This window comes from Chaetodon auriga, chromosome 6, assembly GCF_051107435.1.
Source record: "Chaetodon auriga isolate fChaAug3 chromosome 6, fChaAug3.hap1, whole genome shotgun sequence".
Classification (NCBI taxonomy): Eukaryota; Metazoa; Chordata; class Actinopteri; order Chaetodontiformes; family Chaetodontidae; genus Chaetodon; species Chaetodon auriga.
Window position 1 is genome coordinate 8,506,803 of NC_135079.1, and position 16,972 is coordinate 8,523,774.

General features: G+C 43.4%; 1 protein-coding gene across 16 annotated transcripts in view; it reads right to left on the bottom strand.

Moving 5' to 3' along the window:
- LOC143322550 (neuronal cell adhesion molecule-like) overlaps positions 1-16,972 on the bottom strand; it is a 71,063-nt gene that overhangs the window by 16,926 nt on the left and 37,165 nt on the right. For 9 of the 16 annotated variants that reach the window (XM_076733820.1, XM_076733814.1, XM_076733807.1 and 6 more), the window contains exons 3-11: positions 7,907-8,082; positions 5,692-5,797; positions 4,127-4,320; positions 3,610-3,732; positions 2,768-2,938; positions 2,123-2,179; positions 982-1,093; positions 687-871; positions 374-508 (exon numbers count right to left, since the gene is read on the bottom strand). In XM_076733820.1, coding sequence (XP_076589935.1) covers positions 374-508; positions 687-871; positions 982-1,093; positions 2,123-2,179; positions 2,768-2,938; positions 3,610-3,732; positions 4,127-4,320; positions 5,692-5,797; positions 7,907-7,988 — 1,165 coding nt within the window. In that variant the 5' untranslated portion in view covers positions 7,989-8,082. Of the gene's footprint in view, positions 1-373; positions 509-686; positions 872-981; positions 1,094-2,122; positions 2,180-2,767; positions 2,939-3,609; positions 3,733-4,126; positions 4,321-5,691; positions 5,798-6,352; positions 6,357-7,906; positions 8,083-16,972 lie in introns of those variants that run through there. The other 7 variants (XM_076733815.1, XM_076733812.1, XM_076733810.1 and 4 more) reach the window with 2 other exon arrangements.

Consider the following 16,972-nt stretch of genomic DNA (forward strand, 5'->3'; position numbering starts at 1 on the left):
ATTGTATTCACAATGTTTTATAAATTCTTTAAAAAAAAAGTGTAAAATTGGCAGGTTATGGTTTTATAGGGGTTATGTGTGGGCCTGTTTTGTGGCTCTGTGTGGAACACTGAAAAGAAGGTTTGCTTAATTTGTGTAATATTGAAGAAAAACGTCTTTATATTCTTCTTCGTGAAGTTTTGTTTTGGTATCATCGGGTATCGTAAATACGCAGTATCAAAATATTTACAAATTTGTACTTTGAAAACGAAAGTCTAGTCTCAAAAAATGACATGAAACAATGCTCAGCTAACATGAAAAATGAAAAATGGGGACAGAGAAATGTCTTTTCTAAGCACAGTGACTTTCAGTCAAAGGAACAGGGCGCACTCACTCTCTATGGGGATGCCATTCATAGCCCAGGTGATGGAGGGCTTGGGCGTGCCACTGGCCCTGCAGGTCAGCACACTGCTCTCCCCCGGCGCTAGAACAAGGTTCCTGGGAGCGCCACTGATCCAATATGGAGCAGCTGAAAATAGAAGCGAGCACAGCAGAAGGCTGGAGAATTAATCACTGAACACACTGCCCTGTTGGCATCTGTGCATAAATCAATTATGAGATGGAGGGAGAATGAAGAGACAGGAAGGAGCGACTGTGCCGCCACATGGCGAAGCGAATGGCCCAATGGGATGCTGTCACAGACGCACCTTTGACCATGACGTGGATGGTGTGGTGCACCGAGCCGAGCTGATTCCTGGCAGTGCAGCGGTAATCTCCTGCGTCGGACTCTGACACGTTCACAATACGAAGGGTCCTCTGGTAGTGCAGGAAGGATGTGCGCTTGGCTGGGAGATCGCCGCTCACTTTGGTCCAGGAGACTTCAGGAGTGGGCCTGGAATCAAAGGGAGAGAGAGGGGAAGAGACAGAGAGTGATGATGACACTCGAGCAGGTGGGCACTTGAGGCTTTCAGGACCAAAGAAATGGCCGACTCTTTCACTTACAGTCCTTCGGCGATACACTCCATCTCCAGCACTTGTCCTCTCAGCACTGTCTTGGAGCTGGAGGGGCCAGATGGGATGAGGAAGGACGGTTTCCGCTCATCCGCTGGTTCTTCTACAGTTTCACACAGATTTACATTGAAACTATTATCAGCTCATCTGCAAAAGTCCACCGCAATGAAGATCCAGGCCTGAACCAGGCCCTTCTCAGTCTCTGTGGTTTTATGAAAGCTCTCCTGTACAGTTGGTCTGTAATGCACGGAAACTAACCCACTTCATTACAGACCAACATTCATATTCATATTTAATGGTTAGATTTAAATTTTATAGCCATCTGGAGTTATAATAAGATGAAACCAGATACAGAATTGAGAATTATTTGCTTTCTGCTACTCAACTGCACATGAAGTAATCAGCTAAAGCAATAATAACAAAATCAGACTAAATGTTTATGATGATGGTGATTATGATGACTTAACACCCTGGCATGTTGCAGGCTAGCCAATGTGTGGTATATTTCAGACAAAAGAGACAAATCAAAGATCTTCTGTGCAATGGGAAGAGATGAAAATGATTGGTGACAGACTAAGTGTGCTCTAAAATTAGGCAGGGCAGCACAGAAAGTGTGATTTTGAAAAGGAAGATTGCAGTTATGGCAGAGGAAAAGCAAACAAAAAGTCTAATTTCAACATTTTTATACTTTCAGGAGGTGCTTTAGGGTCAAATTCATTTATCCGAGGATTGTTTTTTAGAGCTGAAGACTGTGCAGATGTTGTCACATGTAAAAATGACACAATCTGCTCAGTCGGTGCTGGAATCACCATGCAGAGCTGGTTTTAGCAGTTCATAGGAAGAAGCGAATGGTTATCAAAAGGGGTTTGATTGGATAGAGCAGGAGTGACAGACGGGTAGAGAATTCACTGGGATTCTTGGATTGAGGGGTTAGTGTTAGTGGGTGACAGCTATGGTTTGATGCTCTATGTGAGGGGTAAACACTAGGGGGCGCCAGATCTCCCTCCTCAATAAATCAGTGAGATTTTAAAAGCTTTAGGTTGTGGGGTTTCAGGGTTGGTGTTAGTGGGTAAACAGATAGAGTTTGGAGCTCTAAGTTGGGGGGTAAACACTAGGGGGTGCCAAAACTCACCACTAAACAAATCAGTGTCATTGTAAAAAGCTGCCATTGTGTCATTGATTGCATCCACTGTAACACAACAGAAAAACCAAACACGCCACAAGTTGAAATCATCAGACACATTAAAAAAAACAAACACACAACTTAACATGACAGTGTCCAGAAACAAAAAGGCAAGAACTAAACTTTCAATGACTCAAGACTCAAAATGATTGTAATCTTGTGGGAACAGCCTGTCCTCATGTCAGCTACAAAATGCTAGACTGAATGAGAGCAGTTCTTTGTTGTCGGTGGAGAGCGCGTATACAGAACGTCTCACAGAGGCAATATAATGAACGCCTGCCTGGCAGATGCAGCGCAGGGAGCCATGAGAGCTCTGACAATATGTCTTTTCAGTGGGATGACGACCGCTGGCGTCTCTGAGGATGAAATCAGAGATAGGAAATGCTGTTTCCCTCCTACGCAGTCATGCTAGCACATACTACGGTGAATGAGCTGCCTCTCATGCGGTCACATAGCACACAAACTCACACTCCAGTCATCTCAGTTATGCTAGCTCATTACAACTTCAGTGCATTTGACTGCCTTTATCTCCCCTCACACACACACACACACACACACACACACACACACACACACACACACAGTCAGACTTACTGTTGAGGACCTTGACGGTGATGGGTTGTTTCTGCTGGATGGTTTGTGTGTATGGGAAGCGGGCATAGCAGATGTAGTCGTTCCTCGAATCGTCTCGGAGTACATTAGAAAAGTAAAGGTCGCCGTTCAGGGACTGGGCGACCCTGCTGCTCTGAGGCAGCCTCTGGAAGTCTGAAATGTAGAGCACATTAAACCTTTTGATGCATACCTTTTAATACATACTACTGTTTGTGCTGCCTGCTTTAAACAGTAAATTCAATCAAATCACAAACGTTTTCATGAAAAATTATAAGTATGGTCTAAACTAAATCTTCAGATTAGTTAGTTTATTCCTGACCTCATCATAAGGTCCATTCAGTAGCTGTCCTGGAGCTTTTAACTGTATCATGGGATCTTCCTCATAAGATGAACTGAAAGCTCCACAGCAGCTACCAAATGCACCTGAATGAAACTAAAGCAAAATTATCTACATGGCTCAAGGTCAGAGACAATATGTCTTCTTTGTAATTTGGGTCAACTGACCCTTTAAAATCAACACATTTGATGAATCAAGCAATAATTAGCTAATTAATTACAATACTTAATGTGATTACAGTGAATATACAAGACCCAGTATGAGATTTTTGGTCGCCTCTAATGATATTTCTCAACATAAAGACCACATTTCCCATAAACCTTTGGACACGTGATGCTTGCAGTTGCTCATATTAACGTCTACAAACATCAATGTGAATACGACATGTTTACATTAAGGTGCCACACAGACATAGGGAACACAACAGTGTGTAATGTGTGTTCATGCATGCAGCTGAACTATCATTCCCCATGACTGAAGCACTCACTATTGTCCATCCAGAATATGATGGGGGGAGGCAGGCCAGCAGGAGGTCGACACGGCAGAACCAAGGACACGCCCTCCTGAACGACGATTGGCTTGATTTTCTCCTTTGACCACAAGGGGGATCCTGGATTGTTTGGAGAAGAACACACACGTCAGTGGATGAGGATTCCTGTGATTTGATGTAAAATATGGGGTTGCTAATGGACTGTTGCTGACATGATGACAGAGGTGACGAGGCAAGATGAGAGGGATGATGCCTAACTGGATAAAAATATGCAAAAGGAGAAATACAACGGAGTGTTTGCTCTATCTACTGGTCCATCCTGCAGAGTAAAACATGCTACTTCCTGCATGCAACCTTTTACCTTTCAGGAGCGCTCTTAAGATGGAAAATGCAACTTAATTTTTAAAAAAGGGAAAAAAAAAGAATAATGTAAGAAAGATGTGCGATATGTATGCCATTAAGAAAATGGAAGAACTTAAAGGTGGGATGATGGAAATGACTGCATGGCACTTACTGGACTGTTTTACGACTATGTTGTTGGAAACAGCAGTTCCATGTTTGTTCCTGGCCGTGCACTGATACACACACTCGTACTGTTCGGCCTTCGCTCTGCTGATGTCCACCACCAGGGTCCCAGAGTGGGGCCTCATGGTCACGTTGGGGTCCTCGTCGATGTCAAAATGAGTCCCATTTCTTGTCCAGGAGAAACTGAGGAACAAGAACCAGACCAGTGTCACAACAGCACTGATGACAAACTGTGTTATGACAATCTGGAGCATGCAGCCGCCACACTGTATACAGAAGGAGGTGCTGAAAAAAAGTGGTGAAGTTAGCGTGTGTGTTTGTGCTCTTGTCCTTTTTCCTTGTGGGGACCATGTTTTGTTGTGGAGAATGAGAACAGTTTTGCCAAGTGAAAACACTCTGGCCAATCCTCACTCCAAAAACACTCGTGTAACACAGTAAGTGTAAAAAAAAAATAAAATTAAGGGTTTTGACAACTTATTGTTGCAATTAGCTTGTTTAAATGCGTAATGGGGTCCACATGTACATGTAAGTTATGAAAAAGATCACAGTTTTGGTTAGTTCACACTGGACATTTTTGTGCCTTTTCTCAATGCTACTCTCATTGGTTTGAAGTGAGAGGGATTCGGTTGCAGAAGGGTGGTTTCACATATTTCTGAGAACCAATCAGAAGCCATGCTTACACCTGGTTTAATATGCCTCTTGGTGATCTGACCAGAAGCAGACACATTGCTGTTCACAGATTCCATTACTGTCTACATCAATTTCTTTTCGTCTCCTGTTGCGTCCTTGTCAGAGACGCGCCAGGACACATTAGCGTTTATGCTAAAAAAGATATGAGATGAAATGTGTCCCAGGCCCCCTCCGTAAGTTTACACTTGCATCGCCACTGCCCACTTGTGATCTGACACACTGTAAAGATTAACAGAATAAAAAATTAAAATTCAAATCTGATCCCACATCGTGTTGATGAAGCGCGAACATTAAATGCCTAAAAAATACTCCCTAAGGACTTTCTTCTTTACTTCACTTTATCTTTGATTGTTGCTTAATCACTCACATTTTCAGGGGCTTTACAGAGAACTGAAAAAGATTTGGATGTGCAAAATATTTTGTACTTGCCAGTCTTTTTCAAAAGGATGTTTGAGGGTTACATAAGAGCCGGTTTTAGGCTTAAGGTTATATTAGGGTGAAGTGAAGATTAAGGGATAAGAAATTTATTTTGTCAATGAGGGTCCTCGCAAGTGTAGAGGTACAAATGTGTGTGAAATTAATTAGGTGCTTCACTGAGAAAGATAAAGGAAAGAGGATGGCATAAAGGCAAAAGATTCAAAAGCATTAGCTAAAATCCGCATCTGATGGGCGGCATGTGAAATACCAGCTTTACTTCTTGTGAAGTTTGAATAAACTACAGCTTTTAAAATATATTTTCTGGAAACTTGCCAACAGCTGAGGCTTTTCACTGAATTTTGACAGGTGGTGGTTGAATCCACACCTGGAATATCTTTCACAGTAACACCATCATTAATGCAAAAATCACATTTCACAGATTCCTACCTGGGATGAGGCTTCCCCTTCGCCTCGCAGTGGATTATAATATTCTCTCGTGGGTCGATGATGTAATCCTTGGGGGACTGGTGAGTTATGGTCGGCGGCTGCGGCACTACAGGCGATCAGAGAGAGGGTGATATTCAATCATGACCTTTACTGCATAACTAAGCCTTTTGCTGTTGCGGCATTGATCACACAAGCAGTCATTACCAATCACATGTAGACTCACCACACTGAATCAAACCAGACGGCTGTTTGCTGACAGACACAAAAAGCTCTCAGACTGTAACATGTGCAACAGCGAGAAAGCATGCAGGACGCTCAGGTACATTTCACTTTGTTGTAATGATCTGTTGCTTAATGTATTCCTGTCAATGCTGGGGAGATGGCTAATGGACTGTGACAAAACAAATGACATAAGAACTCATGCTGTTTGCAACATTGCTCTACAGAAAAATGCTCTACCGCTGCAGCAACACACAGAAGCAAAAACAGCAAATAAAGAAACAAAGAAATCAATGCATGCAACACTAAAATCCACTCCACTCAGCACCTTAAAGCATAAACTAAACAAAAATAAAACACAAATCAAAGATAACCTTTAATGCACAACAAAAAAACTGCTGGCACAACCTCTGCAGTGAATTCACACTAGTTTCAGACTTACATCCTTCCAGAACTTTAGTGTTTTTCCAAAGAATCAGCAAACAAGAAAGAAAAATTGTGACAGTAAAGAAAACCAGACATTAGTGGTGAAACACATCTTCCTGCATTAACTCTGCTTCAGACACGGTTTAAACAAAGATGGGTCCCAGCTGAGAAATGCCAGCCTCCGGTGGTCAACAGCTCCAACCAAACAATGTGTAGAAGATCTACAACCACAGAGACATCAGACTGCGGTGCTGGAGGTCAGTCTGACAAACGCTTTCCTTTTCCACATCAGCCAGGATGAGGGTGTAAAGATTGTTCCCTTTACAACACCAATACATACAATACATACGCTTAGTTTGACATATAAGCTGCTTAGAAAACAGGAATCTGACCCCACATGTAGATATAAATGTACATAGACAGATGGTTAGAATAAAAGTAACTGGAGGTGAAAGGGTTACTCAATTAAGCAATTAGTTGACCTGCAACTTCTTTGATAATTAAATAATTTTTCCGGTCAATTTGCAAGCAAAAGTACAAAACAGTTACACGTTCTTGCTTTTCAAATGTGAGCATTTGATGCTTTTATTTGTCATATATGAACGTAAACTGAATATCTTTGTGTTTTAGACTGGTAAGATTAAAAGCAAAAAAAAAAATGTCACCCCAGGCTGTGGGAAATGATAATAGGCAGAGTATAGAATAATTAATTCATACATATTTAGCACATTAATGAATAATCTAGAAGAATAACCATTAGATGCAGCCATTAGATGTGATACTGACAAACTGTAAAATACCAAAAAAAAAAAAAAAAAGCTACTGAGGGGAAAATAAAAGGAAAAACTGGATCTCGTTCGGATAAAAACAGGAATGCTGTTAACAGTTATTTTCATTACCAATTATCTAATTGTTTTCTTTATTAATTGATTAAAGGAACAGTTAAATGGGAAGCTGATGCTACCCTCCTTTTTGCTACCCCAGGCAGCTGGTTAGCTTAGCATAATACAATGACTGGAAAGAGGGGGAAGCAGCTAGACTGACTGTGTCTAAAGGTAACAAAATGCCAACAAAATGCCAACAAGCTCATCTAAAGATTTTAAATTTCACTTGTTTAACACATATGAAAACTGAGGAGTAAAGACGAACTGCTGCGGTTTTAAACAGGGTTACGTGCTGGAGACATGACAGTGGTATCGTCTCATTTAACTCTTGGCAAGCAAGTGAAAAATCGTGATCCCCTAAATTATTCCTTTAATCTGTCTTTTTTCTAAAATGTCAGAAAAATGTGCCCAGTAGAACAGAGCCCGAAGCTACAGTGCATATCAAATTTGTCCCACTAACTGTCCAAACCCCACACACATTCAGTTTACTCTCATTTATGACAAAGAAAAACAGCAAATCGTCACATTTAAGAGGCGCTTTGGCTTGATAAATGACTTAGCATTAAACTTTCTGTCAATCAGTTAACTGACTGACTGTTTCAGCCTCAGACAAATCAAACCCCTCACATTAGTCCATTTACACTCTCGGAGATACGACTGTGCTGTGTGGTGATCTGTGCTCTTACGGTCGAGTGGGACCTCCAAGGCGGCGGCGAGGTGTCCCAGGAACAGCACCAGCAGTGCCGCGTCCATCCTCCTCCTCTCCATCAGCGGTGTGTGACGCGAAGGTCTGCCCCGAAATACAGCGACGCCCCGCCTCTCTGCTCAGTCACACTGTCTGAGGACACGTGCACATTCACAACTGCGGGGACAGAAAGACAGAAAGAGAGAGACGCCGTCAGAGATAAGAGGATAGAAGCAGGAGCGGAGATTACTGGGCTGAATGGCACATCCAGTTACCGCGGATATCAATCATAAAGCTGAGTTTGTTCTGTTTTGTGTTCATCAGCTGGAGAGAGAATGGGAGAGAGACAGACACATATAGCTCTGGCCACAGATCGATGCTAGTTGCCATGCAGTGTAGTTTGCTGGAAGCTATCTTTTTGATCTAGTGCACTCCAATGCGGGCCAGCAGGGCCCACATGGGCTCATTTTGCTTGGCTAATCACCGGCGTGGCCACGATGCCATTAGGCTTCTCTGCCATATCGATCACATCAGCCGGCAGATTACATGCCAAGGGACAAGACAAGGGGACACTCACTTTGCTTTCAATTTTACTCTCAGCTTTATCAGTTTGATCGACCGACTGAGCCAGCGGCAAACTGATCGGCAATTAGGTCAGACTTCAGACACCGAACCATCATTCTTTCATGAGATTGTTGTAGTGGGAAACATCACGTGTGACCGGATCTTAAATCTCTAACATCTTAGCAGAAAAACAGATAGTACAAGTTCGACGGGGTGTTCAGGTTCAAGCAAGGTGGCTTGTTTACAGGCTTGAAAAAACTGCTGAGAGGCTAATTGGCCATTGATTAACTGTTAAGTAAGTGAGGACTTTCTTTTGTTACACAATATAATCCAATTATACCTCCATCACCAGTGTTAGGTGGTGGATGGACTGTAAATAGAGTGGAGAGTAATGCAGAAATATGTGTACTGTGTTGATCATAGCAGGTTTGGAATCTTTCTTGTTGCCAGGCAGCTCGGTGTCGCCTTATCACACCTTCCTCCAACCAGAAGCAATTATTTATCAAGACAGCTAAAAAGGAATGATAGCAAAAGCCAAATGTTTTAATCACTGTCAGGGTCAAAACAATGTACCCAAGCTGCAGAGGGCATAGATAATGGAGTCCAAATGACTTTTTTCTCAGTTTTATTCATCTGCATACTTCAGCCGATCAGTATAATTCATTATTTTTATACGAATGTGAGCTTGCAAGTGATGAGTAAAGGGAGTCGTTTTCTGTCGTTTTAACAACTACAAGCTGACCTGTTTTTATCTCGCCCTCCCGCCTGTCTTACCCTCGGCATCCGCTGGCACAGTATTAAAATGTCACAGCTTAATTCAGAGCTCAGGAAGACCAATTTGCTGCGTTATCACAAAAGCACACTATCAAATTTGTGATATTAATGCTGGTTACTGCATGAAAGAATCCAATTGAGCCCATTAAAGGTGGAGTTGTATATGTGTACAGCGCTCTCCTGCCTTTGGGTGTGAGTCTTGTCAGGGCTGCAGCTGAGGTAGTGGAAGCGCTGTCTGGGACCAGAGGCGAGACAGCCAGGCAGTTAGACCCTGGCCTGGTCCTCCTTGGGGAACTGATGTATTTGTTAGTGCTGCCCTACAGTCATGATTCAGTACTGGCCCCAGAGCCAGTGTGTCTGGTAGCATGGGAAGAGAGCAAGGCTAACGTCTGCTGCCCCCGGCTTCCACTACACCTCTCTGGGGAAGGGCTGTATTATTCACCTAGGGCAACCAATCACACTGCCGTGGACACCATCAGGGAGCCATGGGCTGGGATTTGACATAAAAAGATCCGATGGGGAGCTCGTTTGAAAGCTGCAGACTGGAGTGCTGAGCATGTACTGAGCAGAAAACCTGCAACAAACTTTGGTCATAAATGTTTATCATCAATGTGCCGTGTGTTAGACATTTATGATCAGATGTGATTTATGGAAAATCCATTCATGGTGATTAGCAAGATATTGCTTTGTAATACCTTCTCTAATTTTGTTTAAGTAAAAACTTATTAAGATCATTCTTCTTTTTTAAAAGAACATACGATACAGGCTGAACTTGGCAGTGTACAGTCACAGGTGAAGTGAAAAAAAAAAAGGACAGCCTGTGACAGCAAGAGAATAAATGTGTTAATTATAAATTTTACGGTGAATCCCCGAAAGCCTGGTGATTCTTATCTGGAAAGGAGCCAGAGCTTCATCCAGGATTCATTTCCCAATTTAATGAGGTGTAGCGGCTCAGCTCAAGCCGGTCAGCATGTGTGTGTCTTTGTGTGCATACTGTATATGTGCGCCTGTATTCATTTGTGTGTACGTGTGCTATAATTATCCCTCTGAGCTGCAGTGATACGGGGCCAGCCCCTCACATCCCTCTCACAGTTGGAAGACAGTGGAAACTCAAGTGGGGCTCTTAAGACGAGGAGCCAACCAGCAGGGTCTGAAACTACTGGCATCCACAGTGAGCATAAAAATGATTAAAATGTTATACTCCTGATTTAAAAAATTCACTCTACTGATTAGGCATGAGGCGAAAGCTTGCATAATGAGAATATTTGGAGCTGAAGCTGGAGCAGCCGTGCATCTTAAAGAAGACACCGCACTTCAAAGCCCATTCCTTATTTGACTACATAATTCTTGAGGGGACACGCAATCACAAAACATCCATCACAAATGCTGGACCTTCCTATGCATCTTGTGCTGACAGAACTGGAAAAGCCAAAGTAAATAAAGCTCACTTCAGCACAGACTGCTGAGGCCGAGATAAAAACGCAGTACTGTTGGGAGTGCTGTGCCGAAAGCTGTGAGACGGCTGATAAAATCGAACAGGAAATGGTCCCTTTGAAAGAAACACGGCAGGTAAGGACACTTCCAGAGAGGAATTTAAGCTATTTTTCAAAACAGACAAGGCCATGAGGACAATAAACTGAGCAACCGTCTCACTTAGAAAACTCAATACAATAGATATTTAATGCACTGCCAGAGTACTTAAAAGATCAAAGCAGAGTTTTGGCAACGTCTAGCTACTCAAACCTGCTCCAGCTGATTTTTTGGCCACTCTGGAACAGTGGAAAGTTGTGAGCGCAATAATATATTATCACCTTGCAAGTTGATGGGGTGAAAAAGTTGCTTATTTCCACATCCAGCAGACACAGAGCAACATGACAAGATACCATTCATTTGTAGCCATGTTTCCGGTCACTTGATGTATATAAATCCAATTTTTACTCTCCAAAACAATGAGCTGAAGGATGCTAAAATGGTCTGTAGAGCTGAGAGGAAGAAAAAAGTCAGGTGATCTTCTTCTGTGGGTTCATCACTGCGAGTGACTGCATGCATTTTTGCTAAAGATTTTGAAAGGCATGCTGTGGTGTGTTAGAGTCTACCAAGTGATTTCTGTACATTTCAGAACTGAGTTCAAGTCAACGGCTGTCTGGTTGGAAAAAAACATTCTGAAACACAAACAGCATGGTTTGTAAACTAGTTAGCAGGGATGTGAGGCAAATTTTGAATTGTATTAAATGAACTAAAGCATGCAAAACCACTGCACCGAGGACCTTTAAGTGCCACGACACAGCTTACCTAGTTGCATTTCTTCAGTAAAAATTCACGTCAGCGAAGTGAAAGGCGATGTTAATTACTGTCTACAACTTCACAGGACCACCTTCAATCAGGACTTGTTTTCTCTCTGTCCATTTTGTCCGTGGAGAAAACACTATGCACTTGTGTAACAGCTGCATTGAGCTGTCTGGCCTCTCATTCAGCCAGCCTCTTCAATTACTCCATTGTCATTTTCCCATAGCCTGCTACTTCACCATCCCAAAACTAATTGGTTTTGTGGCCATGTCAGAGACATAGTGCACACAGTGATGCACATACACACACTCATGGGCGCTGGCTGCAGGACGTGAGGGTCAGCACATGTCTGCGCTCACAGATGGAGCTGACAGGGGCACGAGCACTGAGAATTGAAGCACATCACGGTGAAAATGAATAGCCGTCAGCAGGGGAAAAACCCAATTGAATTTCCCTTAAAGCAACAGCTAATACTACTCCATATGCTTTATGCTAACCACTCGTGAAGATATTGCCATTGTCTGTGCCAAACAACAGTGATGCAATACTGCAACACTGACAGAATCGCTGCTGTTGCATCAGTACTGTACAGTTTAAACATCTATGATGAAAGATGAGCCTTTCTCTCCTGCCAAGCACCCTAATTAACTCCTATAATCAGTGCTATTGATGGCTCATGCAATCAGCAGTTTGTGAGCCTCGGTATGGCCTTAATGGAGCAGCAGGGATCCCCTACAGACAGCTGAATGTGGGGGTATAATGATGAGAATGGCTCCACACTCAGGAAGGTGGTGATGAGAAAACGGATACGGTTGGAAGAGTTTATTTTTCTGTGGCTGCCGGGTGCTCCCGTCGCAGTTCAGGATGTCACTGCATGGTATTCAAGCCCAGGGCTGCGTGCCCATTTCTCTGTGCCATTAAACATCTATGGGGGAGCGGGAGTTCACTTGAAAGGCCTCGCTGTAGGAGACAGTCCCTTATTTGGTTACCAAAGTTTGGAAAGTCACAATCATATGGGATATATGAAGTTATATCTCTCTGCAGGTCCTTTAAAACAAAAGCTGAAAGGAACATTAGATTTGTTGAGCTGTGGATTTATAGTCAATGTAGTGGACAGGCATTCGCAGTAATATGAACTACAGCCATGATGTATGAGGTTGAATGTTCAGTGGCTTTGACTAATACCTCTCACAGGCCTTTTATCTGCAGCTACAGGATCACAATGGAAATTCCGCGTCCCGGCTTCAGCGTGCGTTTCCCATAATCTTCTCATTAGCTTTTATAATTGGGGGGCCGTATGCAAATAATTGGTGTGGTTAACATATGAATTGGAGTCCTGTTGTTCAGGGGGACCCTGCAGCTGAAAAACACCGCAGCGCTTTCATCTGCACTGTACAAAGCCCCACAACCAAGTGAGGATCTTGAATTCATGTGCTCCACTGTAAATATGTCTCTCTTGTTGAGTGCAAGTTAACGCTAAACTGGTTCTGATTCCATGTTTTTAACACAAAGCATGGGGTACAAACTTTCAGTGTGGAAAATTGCATTATGGGAAGTGTAGGCTTGAATCATACTAGGCAGTAAAAGTCAGGGTATTTTGGCTTTTGCTGCATCGATTCTCACTGAAGTCCCCAACTTGATGGAAATGCAATATTAAATCTGCAGAGTAGCCCTTTAAGGATATGTTGCTCTGTTTTCAATACTTCTCCTCCAGCGATCAATTGACCACAACTCTTAATGCTAATGGGCATCTGCTACTAATGCAACGTGTCCGGCAATTTGTTTGGTCCTCCTCCTTTCACAGAGGACAGCACATTGGCATTCACCAAGCTTCCTCCCTGTACACGCCAAAAACACTCCAGGATTCGCTCTCTGTCCCCTCTGCCCAAATGCTAATCACTGCCGGCGCCGGCACTTCTGAGAGGAGGCTCCTCTTTAGCATGCAGATGGATGCAGCACCACTAGATGGGACGGCTGTGTTAAGGAGGAAATCCCTGCCTGTTCAACCTGAATGGAACCGAAAGGCGTTTTACTTTCATCTCATCATTGCAGACCGGCTAAATATGACATATAGCTGGTGAGTCACGTCCTCACATTATACCAGCGCTCCCTCTGAGAGCGTTCTTGTGATTGGATGGGTGTATGAGGCCCTCTCTTACCCCTTGGGGTAATTGCTGGTGGCAGATTAGAGGTCTTTCGATCTGTTCACAGCCTCACAATGTAGCAAAAGCCATAAATCATTAGTTAATAAAGTAGCAATGGCAAAAGTTAAGTTCCCAAAGTGCACTGGTACACTTGTCTGACACCTGACTTGTACAGTAGCTCATTACTGAAGAATTAAGAGAGTGGAGACACTTTTAAAAAGCATTCATTAAAATGAGATCAGGAGGGGAAGCAGCACCAAGCTGAACGAGTAACTGTGGATCTGAACTTGACCTTTATTTGATAGCTAATCCCCACACTGTAATTACTCCTTAAAAGAGGCTGTTTCAATATCGCCAGGCAGTCCTGCTCATGTATATATGAATCCCCACTCGTTTGCACTCATTTGCGTATGCATCCTCCTTGTTTATGTGAGCTCCCAGAGTCTATGGGTCAGTGCAGGATGTCGGATATTAAAGATGGAGCCTTGGCCTGCACTATGAGTGTGTTATGGGTGAGGCCATTCATATGCTGAGCAGAGGGTCATTATCATGAGCAAATGCAGGGGAGTGGGAGGAATGCATTCTGACTGGCATCCTGAATAGCTTAAAGGACTCTCAAAATCCTCGGCACACAACGTCAAGACACACTTTAGCTACAGAAACATAACAGCTTTGAGAAAGTAATCAACATAAAACCAATCTGCTGTGGGAAGGCAAGCAAATCCTTTGAGACAGCAGACAGACAGACCCATGCATACGTGAAATCAGAGACAAATACTGTTATTATAGTTATACGATATAATCCACGAGCCTCATAGCTCAGCAAATGCAGGAAAATGTTTTATAGCTAAATATAGGGACACTCCATACACTTTCCAGCAGACCAGAGCCACTCTGAGCAGCACTCCAACAAGGCTCTCTGTATCCATGGCAATCCCCTCCTGATTTCAGATCTCTATGCTGACAAAAAGATGTCAACCCTCTCATCAAACGCAGACATGTGGGAAAAAAAAGGGACAAAGAGGCCCAGACCCATTTGTCATCTCATAAGTAACCTTGGAGAGAGACTGTACGCTTGACATCTGCTCTGCCCTAAAAAACATCTCAACCTCCTCTGAGCTCAACAAAAGAGCTATGATTAGAATCTCAGTTTGCCACCGTGTCCACACCGGATGGCTTTCTCCACATGTGAAGGGTCTCTCAAGATGGGGCCAATATGTGGAGTTTACTTTAAGCTTAGGGGTGCAACAAAAAGAGCGTGTGAGAAAGGCAGTGGAGGAAATGTGCGCCTCAAATGCACAGAAAGTGGTGATGTTTTGTAGCAAATGAACTCCTGCCAGTGTCAGCCAAAGCAACAAAGACAAACAGTGTCTATATATGATTGCTCAGAGTCAACAGTTAAAGCAACCAGGCCTTTCTAGAAAAGCACTACTGTATAATAAACACTCTTCTGGTGGAATTTGAATTGTGCTGATACAGTACAGGCATCCAGGCAGCGATGGGTCATTTAAACCTGTCTGCGCTTTGTATGGTACCATTCAGTCTCTCAAAATCTGCCGACAACATCAGATAACAAAGCGTGGACGCTGACTGCGCTGGAACAATCTGTTACCACTGTGTGTTACCAGAACATGTAATTTGCCAGCGAGAAAGTAGCAGGTGGACAGAGGCAGCGAGGTGTAGTCTTATTGAGGACAATCTTCTGTGTCCTGAGGCCATGTGGGTGCTCATAATCAGGCTAAACAGCAGGGTGGGATTCATTCAAAGGGAAAGGGTTTCTGAGGCATTGAGATGAAAGAAAAAGACCTTTTAATCACAGAGTGTCTTTAAAAAGGTACCAATAAGAAGGAATAGAGATCTAAAATATGCTGGAAGCCAATGCTAGCAATACTGCAAGGCTAACAGCATGCTAGTATGCTAACACTGAAAATGCTAACATGCCGATGTTCTAGCAGGGATAATGTTTATACTGTGTTTGGCATTTTAGCATGTTAGCATGCTAGCAAGTTATTGAGACATCTCATGGTGGCCCTAGAGGATAGTCAGGGGATCATCAAAGTGTTTAGGATTTATCGTTCCGGAAACATGGATATCTGTACCAAATTTCGTGGCATCTTTCAGGTGTCAGAATATTTCACTAAAAGCCGAAAATGAGAAATTGTTGGTGGCGTTAATGGAAAAGTCAGTAAGTTTAGTCCTCTGGGGACCATCAATGTCTGCACTGAATTTTCACTTTTTGTTGAGATATTTCAGTCTGCACTAACCAACAACAACAGACTGACAGTGCCATCTCCACAGCCATTAGCATGGCTAAAAAGGAGCAAACTGTGCATGAGGCTGGCTTGCAAAATCTACCGACAACATCAGAAAACAAAGCCTGAACACGAACCGTCCGCTGGAACACTCTGTTACCAGAACATGTAATGTGCCAGCGATAAAGTAGCGGTGAGAAAATCCCTGGCAGGTGGACGGAGGCTGCGAGGTCTAGTGTTATTGAGTGGCACCTCTACATTCACAGAGCGCTACAATAGGCCTCTCCTGCCGCTCCCCTCCTCCTCCTCCTCCTCCTCCTCCAGTCCCTTCCACTCCACCCCACCTGTGTCTGTGAAAGGTCAGCGCAGAGGAGGGTCCTCACCCCCTCCCTGAACCCACAGCTCCCACTCCACAATCAGCCCCAACACTGGAACCCAGTGCCAGGAAACTCAATCAAAGAAGGGCTTCAGAGGGCTCCAGACCTCTCAAAACCCTCCATTGTCTCCAGAAGGCTTCCCCACACCGTGGCCGGTCTATATGTAACACTGTAAGAGGAGTTGCTCATTACTGCCCGTCCCCGGTTCCACTTTGTCTCTTTTGTGTGGCTGACAGAAGAATCCAGTTGCCCAGCCGGGCCAATAAAAGAGAGTGCAGTTCCACCAAAAAAAAAAAGAAAGAAAGAAAGAAAGAAAGAAAATGAGAAAGATTTGCAGGAGCGAATGATGGTAAGTCACAAATGTTGCATGTGTTAGTGCAGAATAATCACCCTGATATTCATCCTGCTGGTTTGAGGTAAAAGACACATGCAATGCATAAATCTGTCACCTGTTGTGTCACTGCAAGACAGTTCTTTAATGGCATCTGTTTAAAATTTGCCATTCATCCCACGAGTTAGAGAGTATTGACTGATAGACACACCACAGCACAATGTGTGTGAATGTCAGAGCAATCCATTATCACATAAAGGAAGCACTATGTAGTTGCCCCCTCGCTCTCACTCTCTCTCTCTCAGCCCCTCCTCAGCTCTATTCAGATACGGCAGGTGA